The following is an 18,312-nucleotide window of genomic DNA, read 5'->3' on the forward strand; positions in this document are numbered from 1 at the left end:
ATCTATACAAAATAACAAAAAAAAAAAGTTTTGCCTATAGTTCTACTTTAAAAAAAAAAAAATTTGCAACTGTACTTACTTTTACATCAAGAACATGAAGCTCTACTCTAACTGTTATTTCATCTTCTGTAAACATTTCAATCCGATTCACGTGACTGAAGTCAGCAAGTAGGGCTACCAAGTTTGTTTTTGTGTTGATTACATGGCTGATACCATATCGGGGACCAACTAGCAAGGTCACATCTGAATGCTTTTCTCCCTGCTGTAAGCACAAGGACATTAGAGGGTTACATTTTCTACTTATCTGCTGGCCAATTTATCAAGGCAAGGTTAAAAATAAATTGCGCAGTGGAGTAAACATTATAAATGCATTTGCTGATTAAATGAATATGGATTGGGAAAGATATTACAATTTAAAGTAAGATGCAACATGTATATTTGTACAGCTGGGAAAATGATTTCAATAATTTCCATGTATACTCAATCTAGAAGACATGTGGGAAATTGCCCAGGAAATATTGATGACCCTTTTTACCAGCTTTCAAAATTAATTACACATTGATTGATACAGAAAGTCACATATTGCAGTAAAAATAAATTATGGACAGCCATGTGTCTGAAATGCTAGACTATGCATAAAGTATTACATAATAGAGCACTTACAACCAATTTTGCTTTAAATACACGTCCTCCATATAAGCGCAAGTCACTAAGGAACTTCAGGTAGTGCACTTTGGCTTGTAGAGCAGATAGCTGCAAAAAGCAAAAAGGATGGTTAAAATGTGCTGTCTGCTTAGGAGGATCATGGAGGGTTTTGCTGTTACTTTTCATTTTGCCATACAATTTAATTTACATATGAATGTCATTTCTTTATGCCCTATGTAATTTTATATGGAACCACTGCTGACATACAACACAGCACTGGTCCAGAGTAGCTTTCAACTGCCTGCACATTCACTCACTTCACAGTTAGCCCAATCCGATGCCAACTCAAACAACCCACATGGTGTATACACACCTAACATACCTACCCTTCGAACCTACAGACAGCAGCAAAGGCATTTTAAAGCTGAACGTTAGGTAGATATTTCATGGGCACAAATTTAAATCTTGACATGCTTGGCATCTATATACTTGAAGAAACAATATCTTATATGTATTATATTGTGTTTGTGTGCATTAAAATTCATTTAAGTGTGTTTTTTCCTGAAAATTTGCATTTGGTAAAGGACTGCACAAATATTGTGTCCCAAAAAAAACAGCCATCTGCTTTCAGAAAAATGTGTAATGTTTGGGGATTCTCAGTAAATTTCTAAAAAAAAAAAAATGCTAATAACATGTAAGTGAAAAATTTCAAAACTGTTCCAAACAGCTAGTGGTAACGCAGCTGTGTAATCAATAATTCATCCTAAAATGCATTTTTTAAATGAGAGCAGTGGAAGTACATACATTTCACCTGGGACCAGCCTCTTGCATTCCCTGTACAGCAGGGGCCATTTCATTTGTATGCTGACAAGAGAATGCTGATAGGAGGAGAGATGAGCTCATCACTGTGCTGCTTCTCTTTTCACTGTCCAGTCACAGGTTTGGGCAGGTCCAGGATGACCTGTCATTGGAATAATGCTGACCATCAGATTAAGAACAGCTAGTGGTGGGAAAAGGTGAACTAACACTGGACACCCTCCCCTACCCTCCAGTCCCCTCTACACTTACCTCTAGGGTTGCTGAGCTGGCAGCACCTCTGCAGTCCAGCATTCTGGAAATCCCTATTTTCCTCCCTCTTCTCTGTGCAGCTCTTTCGGGAAGGACCAGATTGATTCACTGCAATGGTGCTGACAAATCAGAATCAATCTGGTCTGTCTCAGCAGTGTTGCACTGAGAAGAGGGGGAAGAGTAGGGATTTCAAATGATCAAACCACTGAACAGCCTGCAAGGGTGCTGTAAATACAGCGGGGACCAGGGAGGAAGAGTGAGTGTTCGTTGTTAATCCATCTTTATATTTTTTTCTGTACAGGTGAACTAACCTTTTTAATCAGAACTGCAGAAAAAACAAGATGCAAATGAATAATCAATTAAAAGATAAAATAACCAGTTTTTGCCACAATATTCACCTTAAAATCAGAGAGTTTACCCACAGCATCTTTTTCCTCCCACTAACTGTCCTTAATCTGATGGCCAGCATTATTCCACCCACTAAGCAATATTATTATTATTATTATACAGTATTTATATAGCGCCAAAGGGCATGCTCAGCGCTGTACATTATAGTGGGGGGACAGAACATGAGACAAGACAGTAACAATACAATACACGAGGGGTTCGAGGGCCCTGCTCTTTCGAGCTTACAATCTAGGAGAATATCCCATCAAGTGAAAATAAAGTATAAAAAACTAAAAAACAGAAATCAAATGCAGCCACCACATTTAAGTACTGGAAAGTTGAAATGTAGTATAGTTTATTTAGGATAATGTCATATGCATCATAATATTTAGATGAATGATTAGACCTTGGTATTAAAATAGTTGACCAACTTAAAAAAACAGACTGTAGGAATCACTCTGATGCTTTATTAATAGTTTATATTATATTACATATTCGTTTTCTGTACACATTACCTAATTACAATTTAGCTTCCTTAGGTCTTTCATTCAGGACAAACTGTGTTCTGGTGTTCAACTGTATGTTGTTTTTCAGTAGATTCAAAAGTATATTGGGCACAATTCACAATTCAATGCAAGTATGCGGTAGGATACTGCACAGCATTTAAAAAAAAAAGTTTGAATTTACGAGAAAAAACGCTACTATAATACCGCATGAGTTATTTTATCAAGTCTTGCGATATTTTAGCAGTGAAAAACATGCGATAATGTTTCAGCTGTCAGTGGGGTTCCCCACTAACAACTGAATGTAAAAGAAAGAATTGCTGGCAATTAACCGCTTCTCTGCCACCCTATAGCAGATATACTGCTATAAGGCAGCAGGGGTGCGCAAAATCACGTATATATACTTGATTTTGCATTTCCGGGTGGGGGGGTGCTCGCAGTGATTCCCCGCCGGGGGATTACTGAGGATCTCCGATGGGGAGGAGGGCTGCTTTGTTTACTAACAGTCCTCCTCCCTGTCAGCTCAGACACACTGCCTTGGATGGCTGTGCACAGCCATCCAAAGCAGTGTGCTTACAGTGAAGCACCAACACATCGCCCCACAGTAAAACACTCCCAGCACACAGTTAACCCTTTGATCACCCCTCATTATAATTCCTTCCTGCCCAGTGCCATTAGTACAGTGTCAGTGCTTTTTTTTTAGCACGGATCACTGTATTGGTATCACTGGCGATGTCAGTGACACCAAGTCGGTTCCCCCCAGTGTCAGAATGTCCTCTGCAGTCCCGCTATAAGTCGCTTATCGCCGCCATTACTAGTAAAAAAAAAATTTAATTCCAGTATATATACCGCCATTTGTAAACGCTATAACTTTCACATAAACCAATTAATTTAGACGTATTGGGTTTTTATTTTTTAGCAAAGACATGTAGCAGAATACATTTTGGCCTAAAGTTATGACAAAATTTCAATTTTTTTAACTGGACATGTTTAAAGTCAAAAATATTGTTTTTTTTTCCTCAAAATTGTTGGCCTTTTTTTATAGAGCAAAAAAATAAAAACGCACAGGTGATCAAATACCACCGAAAGAAAGCTCAATTCATGGGAAAAAAGGACATAAATTTCATTTGGATAATGCAGTGCCGTAACACAAAAAATGGCCTGGTCAAGAAGGGTGGTAAATCCTCAGGAGGGCAAGTGGTTAAAAAAATAATAAAAAAACGGCATAGGGTCCCCCCTCCATCCATACCAAGCCCTTCGGGTCTTGTGTGGATTTTGAGGGGAACCACCATGCCATAATGTAAAAAGCACTCCCCCTCCTGAACCATACCAGGCCACATGCCCTCAACATGGGGGGGTGCTTTGGGGCAAAGCACCTTGTCCCCATGTTGATGTGGGAAAGGGCCTCTTCCCCACAACCCTGGGGTGTGGATGGGGAGACTATCGGAATCTGGAAGCCCCCTTTAGCAAGGGGGCCCCCAGATCCCAGCCCCCCATGTGAATGAGTATGGGGTACATGGTACCGCTGCCCATTCACAAAAAAACCTGTAGTGTGAAAAAATACAGGATACAGTCTTTGACAAGTCCTTTATTAAAAGAAGGAAAATAAAAAAAATGTCCCCCAAAGTAGATCCAACGTCAATCATGATGCCCGCCGCTGCCACCCGGAAAAGAAAAAAAAGAATCTGCTCCCGACCGTCTGACTGCTCCGCTGGCTTGAGAGTTCCTAAATAGGTTAAGGGGCGGGGCCACCCGGTGACATGCGTGACATCATCAACCATGGCATGCTGGGTCAATGATGTCACATGGGGGTGGGGTTATACTAATTCATATGGGGGGCCGGGACCTGGGGGCTTCCCCACTGACAGCTGATGACTCATGGGTTGTTAGGGACTCTGCGGCCACCCATTCCTTAACAACCCATGACAGTGCTGACAGCAGTACATACCGCATGCCTGGACCACTACTTAATTACCGCAAGCATTTAATTATTAATTTCCTTTTGTGAATTGACTTTAAGGTATTTTTATGCGGTATTTACCGAGTGTTTTTTCTATTTTCAGTAAATACTGCATACTAGCAATAGTGAATTGACATTTTCAGTATCGTAAGTGATATGTGGTCATGTGACTGACTTAACTCATGCGATAAGCTTTAGTGAATTGTGCCCTGTATCTTAAGAAATTCAGGTCAGTGACAGTGTCAGGAGTTCCCATAACAATGTCCAGGCCGTTATAGCAGTGTACAAGTTATCAACTGGCTTTACAATGCAATAGCTAAATCTGATGCATTAAGAAATAATTGATAGAGCTATACATTTCTGGATACAGAGTGGTAAAATCTCATACTGTAAATAGCTTTTTCATGTTCTTTCTTATATTTTACATTTCTTCAACATGAATGCTTTACCTTTTTGCCCGCAGGGACGAGGTTTTGATTAGCTTTGACAAGGTGTGACAGTGCTTTTTTTATATTCTTTTCCTTCATGCTTTGCAACACAGCAGATGGAAGGAAGGTCTCTAATCCCCATTCTTTTCTGTAGGGAGATCAGCATTTGTTTATTTCTTATATGCATTAGTTAAGGTGCAATTCAGATTTTAAATGTGAATATAATGTTACATGTAATGATACAGCTACTGGACTCAACCTACAAAATGATGCCACTGTGATCATTGGCTTGGTGAGGGGCATGTCAGCCTGTGGTGACACAGACTGACCAAGGAACTTCAGGCTCCCTGTGCTTTAGCATGGCATGCTGCTTGTAAGAGGGGCTCTGTGATTAGCTGGATGTTGGTGCCAAAGCACAAGTCCCTGCCCCACTCCTGTTCTTTCTAGAACACTAATCCCCCTTCTGAGGCTGTACCCTTTGCCATATTGTGCCCCACTCCATGCCAGAGGCCTCCACAGGACATTCCCAGATGTTTGTTGATCTTCATATCCCCAATGGAAGGAATTCCACATATGCAAGTATATAAGTTTGTTGTACTTTACTGGTGTTACTTGGAAAATGTTACAAAACAGTCACATCACATCGACATACATTCTGGAGTCACTTGACAGTATGTAGCCAATCACATGTAGTGGATGCTCTGAAGCAGTCATATGTGAAAGCATATGCAGCACTTTAGCAGCCATCTTCCCTCAGAGAGTCTGTCCCTTCAAGTCCCAGTCCATAGCTCTACCCAGCCAGGTATGCTCCCTGCAGTTGCTCTCATGATCCCAGAGTCATTATTACTCACTCAGAGGACTCTGATCTGACCATTAGACTTTAGGCATTCAGTTCATGACTCTCCTTTAGTCATTCCAGAGATGGGACTGCTGCAGTTGCTCCTGCTGAACTCTGTCCACCTCTCCTGGGATATCTACCCTGAACAGGGCTTTGGCTGTGCTGACTGCCTCTGCCTCTGCATAGGTGTGGGGTACTTGGCTGCCATGCCCCATCTGTACTAAGGCTCCTCCCCACCTGGCTTACATATGGGCCCTGACTTAGTTGTAAACTTTCCTTTTACCATACTATTTTATACAGAGCCACCTTGCCCGAGTTTCCAAATGGTCAGTCTGCCCCTGGTATAGCAGCATAGTGCGCCTAAGCTCCCTTTCCCTAACTGCTTTTAGAAGAAGCGTCTTAAAATCCTCTGCAGCCAGCAATGGCTCCATCCTGCATTATTGTAGAGTGAAGTTGGGACCAGAACCCCCTAGTGATATGGGAGGGAGCACTGTCCTGTTCTTTTGGGCTGCACATGCACAGTGTGTACTCCATGGTGAGCTAAGAAGCTGCAACAAAAGAGAGTAAACACTGGTCATGTGTGGCCCAAAAGAACACAAGGTTTTGAGTAAGCTCGTTCTAAATGCAGTTGTGGACTCTGTAGTTCAAACAGACAGGGAAGATGGTAGGTAGTATTGTCACACTATGCTGCTACAACCATATGGGACAACATACTGTGCTATTTTTGTAAAGCTGACTTAACACTGTAAAGAATTACTGCGCCTTCAGGACAGACCTTCTCCTGGGAGGCTGCAGGACGACGTTTTGCAAACACACTGATCTCATCAGTAACACACAGCATCCCATTTAGTTTTGTACAGCCTGTAGGGATGATGGTAGCAGGAGAATCTTAAAGAGCAGTTATTCTTTACAGTATTTTTTTTAAATCAAAATATGGTTCAAATAGCTAAGGAAAATAAAGTGTTTTTTTTAAATTATGGTTAATAAGAAAAAATCAGCTATGACATATTGTATGTGAATATTATGATGTACCACTTGCAGGCATAAGGTGGGGCTCTATGCAAGAAACATGGACTCTCTGAAGTCTCAGCAGCTAGCATAAAGTGCACAGATAATGCTGTTCAGCATCCTTTGAGTTTCATGAATGCACACTATGGTAAATGTTTATTTAATAAACATTTTAGAAAGATAATGTAAGAGAGTTCCCTTCTCTTCCGAACCCACAGACAGCACAGGAAGTGAGTAAAAATCTCCCTAAAGTGAGGACAATTCCCACTTCTGACAGTTGTCAATGGAACATGGAATTTAGTATCCTAATATATGACCTATTTCAATTGAAGGGCTTTTCCCCTGCTACAAAGCTGTACAGTTTCTGATTCTACGGTGTTAGATATATCAGATTCACAAAACTATATTATGTCAAAAGAATGTAACATTTTACAATATATAAATATATATGTTTGTAATAATGCAGAGGGTTCACAAAGATATGCTTGAGTGGCTAAGCAAGTATACTTACTCAATATATTTTAGAGAGATTTTCTGTGTCTGCTTGGTAGTGACTGTTGCAATGTACATCTGCAGTGCTGCTAGTCTCAGAGCAATATCATACTTCAACTCTGGTCCAAATCTCTCCTGAACCACATCATTGCAACTCTGAAATCAACCAGCAGATGGGGCATTAGACTCAAGTAATGCGTACATTTCATAAGAAAACAAATATCTGCAAACCAGCATTTGACATAGCTCATGATTGCTAGTGGTAATGGAAGGCAATGTGACATTCTCATCAGCACACATTCTCTGATAACGCAATTCAGTTGTCAATATTATTTTTATTTCATTTTGTTACATAACATTTTAATAAAAATGCAAAGCTTTTAAATTAAAACTAAACCCACTGAATTGTTTCCCAAAATGGTTACATTCAAGGCATGCCATGAATGCAAACTATCACAGTTGCTTGGGCTCTGAACCGAACTGTCAAGCCATCAAATGGGTGATGTCATAAATGATCACACTTGCAGCACCATGGCAACTTCAGATCGCACAGAGGTTAAGATGGCAGCTTCCTTGGCTGTACAGGACAGGAGTGATTAAACTTTAAGTTGCAACAGTTGTCTACATAAGTATAAGCCCTTACCTGCACATATAAGTATTCAAAGGCAACTGGGTCCCTTCGAAGAAGGTCAATTGGATCCTTTGGAACAAAACTTATTCTAAACAGACATCTCATCATATGCGAACTGGGTCTCTGAGTCACCTAGACATTTTAAATTGGATATAAAAATAGTGCTTTCACAAAACAGAATTTTTTCTTGTTAGCTGAAAAATGACAGCTCTCACAACACACAAAATGCCAAACCTGCATTAGTTAAACCAAAAATGTACACAAACCAGAGCTACTAGAATGGTATTAAAGTTATTACTGAAATACTGTACATACTCAGTTATACTATTTCATTAAATGATGATTTACCCATGCAGACATTTTTTTTACCCAGTTGAATTTAATGGACAGTTGTCTTTTATTGTATATCTAACTACTATACATATACTGCATAGGGGTATGCAGGTAGGTGTGGTGTACTTTAGGTTTTGAAAAGAATTTGGTACCATTACTCATACTATGGTTAGAGTAAATAGTAATATATGGGATATGCAAGTCAAGTAATTAAGGGGCAGAAAACAAAATATATTTATAACTGGTTCATTTTCAGTGTGGGTACAGTGCCTAATACATCACCAGAACTATTACTCTCATACTTTCATGTCTCATATTCTGTCCACTTTTAGGAGAATCCTGAAATCTCATCTCTTCAGGGAGGCCTGTTCCACCTCTGCCCAACAACAGAGCTTGTCTGTCTTCATCAGCTCAGACCCACACTGTTACTACCTTTTGTACCACTTGCTGTTCCCTTTTAGATTGTAAGCTCTGGGGTGCAGGGTCCTCTTAACCCTCTCGTCTTTATTTGTATTATAACTGTATTGTCTCCCTTTTTATTGTAGATCGCATTCCAAACTGTTGGTGACAGTGATGTCACCAGTGTCAAACTGTCCATATCTGACAATGACAAAACGTTATACAAGGTTACAAATACCAATGAAGATATAATCTTAATATAATGAGGACAACATATAGGTACACTATATTGCCAAAAGTATTGGGAAGCCTGCCTTTATACGCACATGAACTTTAATGGCATCCCAGTTTTAGTCCATAGGGTTCAATATTGAGTTGTCCCACCCTCTGCAGCTCTGACAGCTTCAAATCCAGGAAGGCTGCCCACAAGGTTTAGGAGTGTATCTATGGGAATGTTTGACCATTTTTCTGGAAATGCATTTGTGAGGTCAGGCACTGATGTTGGATAAGAAGACCTGGCTCACAGTCTCTGCTCTAATTCATCCCAAAGGTGTTCTATCAGGTTGAGGTCAGACAAGTTCCTCCACCCCAAACTCGCTCATCCATGTCTTTATAGACCTTGCTTTGTGCACTGGTGCGCAGTCATGTTGGAACAGGAAAGGGCCATCCCCAATCTGTTCCCACAAAGTTGGGAACATGAAATTGTCCAAAATGTCTTGGTATGCTGATGCCTTAAGAGTTCCCTTCATTGGAACTAAGGGGCCAAGCCTAACCCCTGACAAACAACAACACACCATAGACCCTCCTGCACCAAACTTTACACTTGGCACAATGCAGTCAGGCAAGCACCATTCTCATTGCAACTGCCAAATCCAGACACATCCATCAGATTGCAAGACAGAGAAGCATAATTCGTCACTCCAGTGAACACATCTCCACTGCTCTAGAGTCCAGTGGCAGCGTGCTTTACACCACTGCATCTGACACTTTGCATTGCACTTGATGATGTAAGGCTTGGATGCAGCTGCTTGGACATGGAAACCCATTCCATGAAGCTCTCTATGCATTGTTGTTGTGCTAATCTTAACCTCCCTAGCGCTCTGATTATGTCAGTATTTATGTGCTCAATGCTGTTAATTTTTTTGCATGGAAATATGAGTTTTTTTTTATTGTAGGCCTGTAATTTTTAGGAATAACTCACTGAAATCTGTCCGAACAACAGTCTAGTAAACATCCCGGGTATGTTAAAATTTGAAACACAAAATCGTAAATTATAATTTAATAAATAATCATAAAAAATAATAATTTAATAATAATAAATTAAATTCAATAATATAATCAAACAAAAAAAGATATTTGAAATATAGCGCCAAGTTCGCACATCACTGAGCAAAGTTGCAAAATCGTTTTCAGTGTCTGATGACGAATTTCCCCACAAATCATTATCACTTAATTCTGCAAGTGGTTCTAATTTACTTTTGCTGTTCTCTAGCTGGTCTAAAATCGCTTTTGACATAAAAGGATGTTTTTTGAAAGCCATGGACATTTCTCAGTTTCCAGGCAGAAAGAACAGTAAAAATGCAGGCAGGGCACAGGACAAAGCACTAGGGACAAAATGTATGTGAAATGGTTTGATACAGTAATGTCTATGTGATTTTAGTGTATTTAGTAAATGTCACTTTTTGAAATTTTTAAATTTCCCACCAGTTTCGTCCCCCATACCCATCCATTCTGTCCCCCATACCCCATCCCTGACGTCGCAGGGAACGGAACCCAGAAGTCAGATGCTGGCATCGGCCGGAGGACATTGCCGGGGACACTGCAGGAGGGACATCGCGGGAGCGCAGGACAAGGTAAGTGCAGAAGAGATCCCGGAGCAACGCTGCAAGGTATTCCCGAGTGTAGCTCGGGGTTACCGCTTGTGGTGCTGAAACTTTACCCCGAGCTACACTCGGGAATACCGCCTGGGAGGTTAAGGAGACACGAAGTTTTGAGGTCTTTAGCTATTGACTCCGCAGACAATTGACAACTTCTATGCACTGTGCACTTCAGCATGAGTTGCCCGCTCGATCATTTTTTACGTGGCCTACCACTTTGTGGCTGAGTTGCTGTTGTTCCCAGTAGCTTCCACTTTGTTATAATACCACTAACAATTGACGGTGGAATATTTAGCAGCAAGGAAATTTCACAAATGAACTTACTGCATAGGTGGCAACCTCTCACGGTACCACTCTTGAATTCACTGAGCTCCTGAGAGCGACCCATTCTTTCACAAATGTTTGTAGAAGCAGTCTGGATGCCTAGGTGCTTGGTTTTATACACCTGTGGCCATGGAGATGATTGGAACACCTGGATCCAATGATTTGGAGGGGTGTCCCAATACTTTTGGCAATATAGTGTATTTTGATTGCACACTGAGTAATGATCAAGAGACATCTGCGTCATTTCAGACTTTCAGGGGGCGATAACATGTATTTCTTCATCATGGTATGCGGTTGTATTACACACAGACTTTATAACTTATTGAAGAATCTCAGTCCTTCCCTTTACTCCAAATTATACCCATACACTGCTTATGCTGATTGGCTGAGTAGCAAGATTACATCATGGTGGGTCCTGGTGGATTCAGAGATGTCCAGGACAAGTGATACTGCTTTTAGTTCTTGGTGCGACATCTGGCTACTGTATGTTAGCCGTAAAAAAAAAAAATGCATTGAAATTGCATTTATAGGTAAGGAGATAAAGATTTTATGATGCGAAAAATAATTCACACTAAATAGTTAGAAAGAAATCTTTAAGGATATCCTATTAATATGAGCCATTTACCTTCAGATGAATGCAAATGCAGTGTGCCAGCATCTGTATTGAAGATGCATTTTTCCACTGGAGGGACTGGTCCTGGAAATATGTCCGACACTGACAATTCCCTCACATTTACGCCACTTTAACAGTATCAGCATATATCAGGGTAAATTGTCAGTTCTAGGACTTTCTTTAGTCCTTTCATGACTAGAGTCATTGATGCCTAGGTGCTAAGGCCAAATTTAGCAGTATCAGCATATATCAGTTAGCATGACAATAATTCTATAAACAGTTTGTATTCCTATATATGTTTTATGTATTTTTAAAAGACCTTTAAGACTTTTTTTTCGTACACACACATTAAAAAATGTTTTTGTTAGATATTGGCACATGGGCAGACATATCATACACTTAAATACACCTATACAATTAAATACAACACTTTATTTTTCTTTTTACCACATTGGTTCCCAATTGCCAGTGGGTACTGGAGTCGATACTGAGAGCCAATATTCATACCCACCAGCTGCACAAAAAGTTGTCTGGTGGTTCAGAAAGGATGGGAATTTATTAATGTATTCCCAGCATGGGCATCATGCTGAGGAACCTTACTATACAGATTGAGGATGGGAAGAGGTTAACCATAGGTTGCAAAATTGTGCTTAGGCATTAAGATTTGTTTTACCGTTAGGCGTGAAGGGGTTTATATACAGATTGAGGATGAGAAGAGGTTAACCATAGGTTGGACATCCTTCCATACTTTTCTATTGCATACTCCATTAATTATCTATAGTTATTTTTTGATGTTCTGTAAACAAGCCACAAATGGCACTGGAGCAATCAAACAGTAATGAACATTTTTACAAATGCCAAGCTGTAATATTGTAATTGTTGCCTTCAGCTGAAATGTGTTAACGTGAATACCATGTAAGATTTAGAAACCTGAGTTAGTGTCTCCTGTTCATGTAATAAGAGAAGTTTGGTTCCAGCTCCTTCTGTCCTTTGTTCCAACATCAGGGAAAAGTGTTCAATGCACTTTATAGAAAGTTTTTCTTGGAGTGTTAATATAACATCCTATAAAAACAGAACAGTATCAGTGCACACTTAACAAATATTATCTATCTATCTATCTATCTATCTATCTATCTATCTATCTATCTATCTATCTATCCACCTATCTATCTGTTTATCTACAGTATCTATCTCTTTCTCGAATCACTCTTTCTGCGGGTTAATTTGTATTAACAGGTTTGCATTTTTTTAAAGGAGAAATTTATAACCAACCTGAAGGAAATAATAAAAATGATTAACAGCAAAAACAGTAAAATAATTCACAGTAATGTTCTGATTCTCCAGAAGTTAATAATATATGTGTGAAAAATTGTGTACATTTTGATCTGCCCTGAAAAGCTTCGCTTCTGGATGTTCCAAAGACAGATGGCATGGATCATTAAACAGAAAATGCTAAGTACAATGAAACATGTAATGGAGAATGAGATAGACATATTTTAGATTAGGTAGATTACGGCGCCAATTAAACATTGCTAGTTGTACTATGAAGCTTAGGAACTCATTGCTTCTGTTAATAAGACAGTGGCAGACTCTAGGACCAAACTACTTTAATGTCATCTTCAAATCCAAGTGTTGACAGTTGATCAGGAATGTGATTCTGCTTAATGGAAGGATATTAGCACATAATCTACTTATAATAGCAATTCTAATTACTGCCTAACATAAAGAGGAGAAAAGAGTTTCATCTGAAGTTTAACGTTTTTGGCCGTGTTAAAAATTTAAAGGGGACTTGTACCGATAGTTCAAACTACAAATGAATCAATAAGGTTCAATATAGAGCCTAAAATGGTGTACACATATACTCCTGTGCTTGGGGATGGACTCCACAAAGGCTACAACCACATATCGAATGCCTTGGAAAGTGCACACCTTGCTGCCCTCAAAGGATCATGGAAGTCCAAATGCACTGGATACAAAGAAAAACAAACATAGGGCACACAGGCCTAGTGCATTACCTTAAAAAAACATTTATTGATGAAAAAATAATAGGTATTATACTCACAGATGACAATAATGTCAAAGGCAGATCATAAAAGAACAGCACTGTCCAGTCCACAATTGGTGATTTCCGCAATGGGAACCCTGGACCTCTAACAGGCTAACGTGTTTTGAGGACTTGCCTCTTCCTCAGGTTAACTTTGAAGAAGAGGTAAGTCCTCGAAACGTGTTAGCCTGTTAGAAGTCCAGGGTTCCTATTGTGGGCATCACCAAGTGTGGACTGGACAGTGCTGTTCTTTTATGATCTGCCTTTGACATTATTGTCATCTGTGAGTATAATACCCATTATTTTTTATTAATAAATGTTTTTTTAAGGTAATGCACTAGGCCTGTGTGGCCTCTGTTTGTTTTGCTTTGTTTTCAATATAGAGCCTGCCAGGCTTACTAAAGTAAGTAGTATGTATTTCTGGCTATGCATGAAAAACTACTCTCCAGAGACCATACTAGATCACGTGCCTTCTATCTACCAATCAGTACCAAAGACAGTTTATTGTTTTCAATCAGCAGTAATATAACATGATCAAAAAGGCTGCTCCCATGTGCAAAGATGATTACAAACTATACACAGGAGCAAGGTTTTTGATTAACATACAACCACTGGCGAAAAGTATGGAATCAACTCTTGGAAAATGTTCATTCAAATGTTTAATTGTGTAGAAAAGAAACCAATCACAGACATGCCTCAAAACTATTTTCATTTAATATTCCAACCTTCTGGCTTTAAGAAACACTTAAAAAAATAGAAAATAAAGAAAACTGTAGTCAATTGCAACTAGTTTTGCAGGATCAAGCAGAGAAAAACAATAAGGAATCACTCAGTTCTGAGGAAAATATTATGGAATCACCATGTACTTTGCAGTTCTGCATCAGATTACATCTGCTAATTAGTCTGCAGTTAAAAAAGAGTGCTTGCACACCGTGGTGAGCAGTTGCGCCAAGTTGATTGACATGAATCATGGCTCGAACATGAGAGATGTCAGTTGAAACAAAGGAGAGGATTATAAAACTTCTTCAAGAAGGTAAATCATCATGGAATGTTGCAAAAGATGTTGGTTGTTCCCAGTCAGCTGTGTCTAAAATCTGGACCAAGTACAAATCAAATGGGAAGGTTGTAAAAGGGAAGCGTACTGGTAGACCAAGGAAGACATCAAAGCATCAAGATAGAAAACTTAAAGCAATATGACTTGAAAACAGAAAATGCACTTCAAAAGAAATGAGGAACAAATGGGCAGAAACTGGAGTCAATGTCTGTGACCAAACTGTAAGACATCGGAGATGGGATTTACATACAGAAAAGCCAAATGAAAACCATCATTAACAGCTAAACACAAACAAGGTTACAGTGGGCTAAAGAAAAGCAATCATGGACTGTGGATGACTGGATAAAAGTGATATTCAGTGATGAATCACAAATCTGCACTGGGCAGGGTGATGATACTGGAACTTTTGTTTGGTGCTGTTCCAATGAAATGTATAAAGACGACTAGCCTGAAGAAAACATGCAAATTTCCCTAATCATTGATGATATGGGGTTTCATGTCCGATAAAGGTACAGGGGAAATGACAGTCATTAAATCTTCGACAAATGCACAAATTTATATTGAGAATTTGGACACTTTTCTTATTCCATCAATCGAAAGGATGTTTGGTGATATAATTTTTCAGGATGATATTGCATCTTGCCATAGGGCAAAAGCTGTGAAATCTCTCCTTCAAGAAAGACATACAGGGGTAGATTTACTAAAACTGGTTCACTCAGAATCTGGTGCAGCTGTGCCTGGTAGCCAATCAGCTTCTAACCTCAACATGTTCAGTTAAGCTTTGGCAATAAAACCTGCCAGCTGACTGGTTTCTATGCAGACGTGCACCTGATTTTGCACTCTCCAGCTTTAGTAAATAAACCCCATAATGTCAATGGTATGCCTGCAAATAGTTTAGACCTCAATCCAACTGAAAATCTATAGTGGAAATTAAAGAAAATGGTCCATGACAACTCTCCAATCTGAAAAGCTGATTTGGAAACTGCAATAAGAGAAAGTTGGAGCCGGATTGATGAAGAATACTGTTTGTCGATAGTTAAATCCATGCCTCAGAGAATTCAAGCTGTTATAAAAGCCAGAGGTGGTGCAACAAAGTACTAGTGGTGCACTGTAGTGTCTTTTTTCATATTTCCATGATTTTCCTCAGAATTGAGTAATTCCACATTTTCTCTGCTTGATCTGCAAAAACAGTTGCAACTGACTACAGTTTTCTTTCTTATTTTTTCTAAATATAGTTTTGAGGAATGTCTTTTTTCTAGACAATTAAACAATTGAATGAACATTTTCCAAGAATGGTGATTCCATACTTTTTGCCAGGGGTTGTACGTGGATTGTTTTTATTCAGTTGATGTCTTTCATATGTATGCTGCATCTAAAAATGTTGAGAGGACTATAGTTTCCCTTTAACCCCCAATGGTAAGTGCAATTATTCATAGTACAGCAGTGTAAATTCTGACTGAGTTATCAGTTAGCACTCTTTAAAGCTCCTCTATAAGGCTCCATGCACACTGGGCTTCAAAAAAAAGTCTGTTCCCTTAGCACAAAAAAACGCTGAAATAGAGCGTTTGTGTACACAGTTTAGGGGAGTTTAGGATAGTTTAGCGTTTTTCTGCCAGAAAGCTCCTTTGAAAACGCAAACCAGAAGGGGTTTTTCCTGCCTTTAAATATTGAGCTTAAAATATCCCTCTAATCATCCTAATATGCATGGACACATTGGATAACATTGAGCTGCTTCTATAGACAAAACACAAAATTACCGTAGAAGGAGCGATTTTTAAACCAATGTGCATGGAGACTAAGTGTTCTGACATACTGTATATTACATTTGTTTTGTCATAAATAAATGAACAGTATGTTAATGGTTTCTCGTTTATGTAACCAATTTTTTTTTCAGGCTGCATGGACAACACTGGGTAGACTGATGTGAATGTACAATATATATGTAAAGCGCTGTGTAAATTGACGGCGCTATATAAGTACATGTAATAAATAAAATAAATAAACCCATGAGAGGTTACTGGAAGCAAAATGTAAACTTTCATCTTTTTTGTGTCTTAAAATAGCGGACATATATGACAAATGCATTATATGAGTACATGTAGGGCAGAGACTAATGGAGATGGATTATTTTTTGAATAGTCTTTCAAATGTCTTGGTCAGGCTTGTTCAGTAAAACTTTGCAAAGAGCAACAATGACGTGCCAAGTGTAATTCTTGATATAACTAATCAGATTTACGGTCACTGAAGTCAGTTCAGTAAAAGATTATTTTCAATTGATTCTTGTTGGTAAAGCACTTTCTGCATTGCTTTTTGAATAAGTCTTTTTTTTTTTACGCTAACCAGCAAATATATGTGCCATCAGGATACCTTGGCGAGATTTGGAAACTATTAGCACAGAAGGGACAAGACCCAAACTATTCCCCAGATGTCATCAACAAATATCATTGTATCTGTAGATTATCCGCTTTACCACCCAGATGTCACTGCTTCATAAAAATTACTCACATACATTAGATAGCAATAGAACACAATTTAATCCATGTTGTCCAAGCTGACCATAGTCAGCTTGATCAGGGTCAGACTGGAGCACTTGAACCCACTAGAGAAATCAAGAGTTGGGGCCCATCTCATAGCAGTGCAAGTAGTGCTCCACTGTATATAGTAGGTGTGGAGATACTACTGTTTTTAGGAGAACTGTTTGGTGGTGATAGGCCTACACATTATACAGGCCACAACAGCACATACTATCATGACACTATAGCATATTATACACATACCTGGTAACTCTTTAATGCTGGTGAGGGGTAGGACGTGTGCACAGGGTATGCCAGATGTGCCTAGGCACACCCCAATCACCCATAGTTGCAAACTGTCCTAGATGACATGCACATTATCGAGATGAACCTCCTCCCCTACCATCTCCCCCAGCAGTTTTAGGTCCTCCTGCCTCTCATGTAGGACTGCAGGAACAACCCCAAAGAGGATCCTGCCTCCTCCTTGCTTTCTACTAGTACTACAGTTAAGTTTGAGTGAGCCTTCTTATGGTGTTGTGTCATGAGTGAGTTGAGCAGAAGTCAGAGCAAGTATATGCGGAATAAATATATATATATATATATATATATATATATATAAATATACAGGGTATATATACGCACACATGCATGTGTGTTTGAGCTTTGGGGTGCACACCCTAATGCAAAAGGCTGCACACACCAATGAGTAGGAGGAAATAGAAAAGCATGCAACTGAAATGGAAGTGATGGTCTAATGGTAGTGCACATGGTTGCACCATGGTCAAAGAGGGGGCTAATGCCTGTACACACAGGCCGAATATTCAACAGATTCAGCCCTGTGTGTACAGCAGCCAGTCCAACAGAAGCTGGACATTTGCTTCTCCTGACTGGTCTAGGTCAAATGTGGTGATGTGTCAGGCAGTTACAGCGTGGTATGGTTGTGGCCGAGAGTAAAGTGGAGCAGCTGCAGCACATCTCCTTCTCATGCTGGGGATCCATATCCATATTCTATACTGGCTATTGGGGAAGATTAAAATGTCTTTCCCCCCTAGGCCAGCAACCTTTTGTTTCTCCTATCAATGAAGTGTACAGAACAAAATCTAATTTATCACCACTTGCAATATTACAATACAATCACAAGCAGAAACATGATGGCAGAGGCAACATACTTAGTATACAGGAACATAATAATCAG

General features: G+C 39.4%; 1 protein-coding gene across 2 annotated transcripts in view; it reads right to left on the reverse strand.

The window, feature by feature from the left end:
• The window catches only part of FRMPD4 (FERM and PDZ domain containing 4), a 463,469-nt gene that overhangs the window by 23,427 nt on the left and 421,730 nt on the right, over positions 1-18,312 (reverse strand). For both annotated transcript variants that reach the window (XM_089652996.1, XM_089652997.1), the window contains 6 exons: positions 12,437-12,568; positions 7,973-8,092; positions 7,349-7,485; positions 5,013-5,139; positions 664-753; positions 80-262 (listed from right to left, as the gene is read on the reverse strand). In XM_089652996.1, the coding sequence (XP_089509122.1) occupies positions 80-262; positions 664-753; positions 5,013-5,139; positions 7,349-7,485; positions 7,973-8,092; positions 12,437-12,568 (789 nt within the window). The remainder of the gene's footprint in view (positions 1-79; positions 263-663; positions 754-5,012; positions 5,140-7,348; positions 7,486-7,972; positions 8,093-12,436; positions 12,569-18,312) is intronic.

This window comes from Staurois parvus, unplaced genomic scaffold, assembly GCF_062004578.1.
Source record: "Staurois parvus isolate SC_StPar_1 unplaced genomic scaffold, SC_StPar_1.0 ptg000696l, whole genome shotgun sequence".
Classification (NCBI taxonomy): domain Eukaryota; kingdom Metazoa; phylum Chordata; class Amphibia; order Anura; family Ranidae; genus Staurois; species Staurois parvus.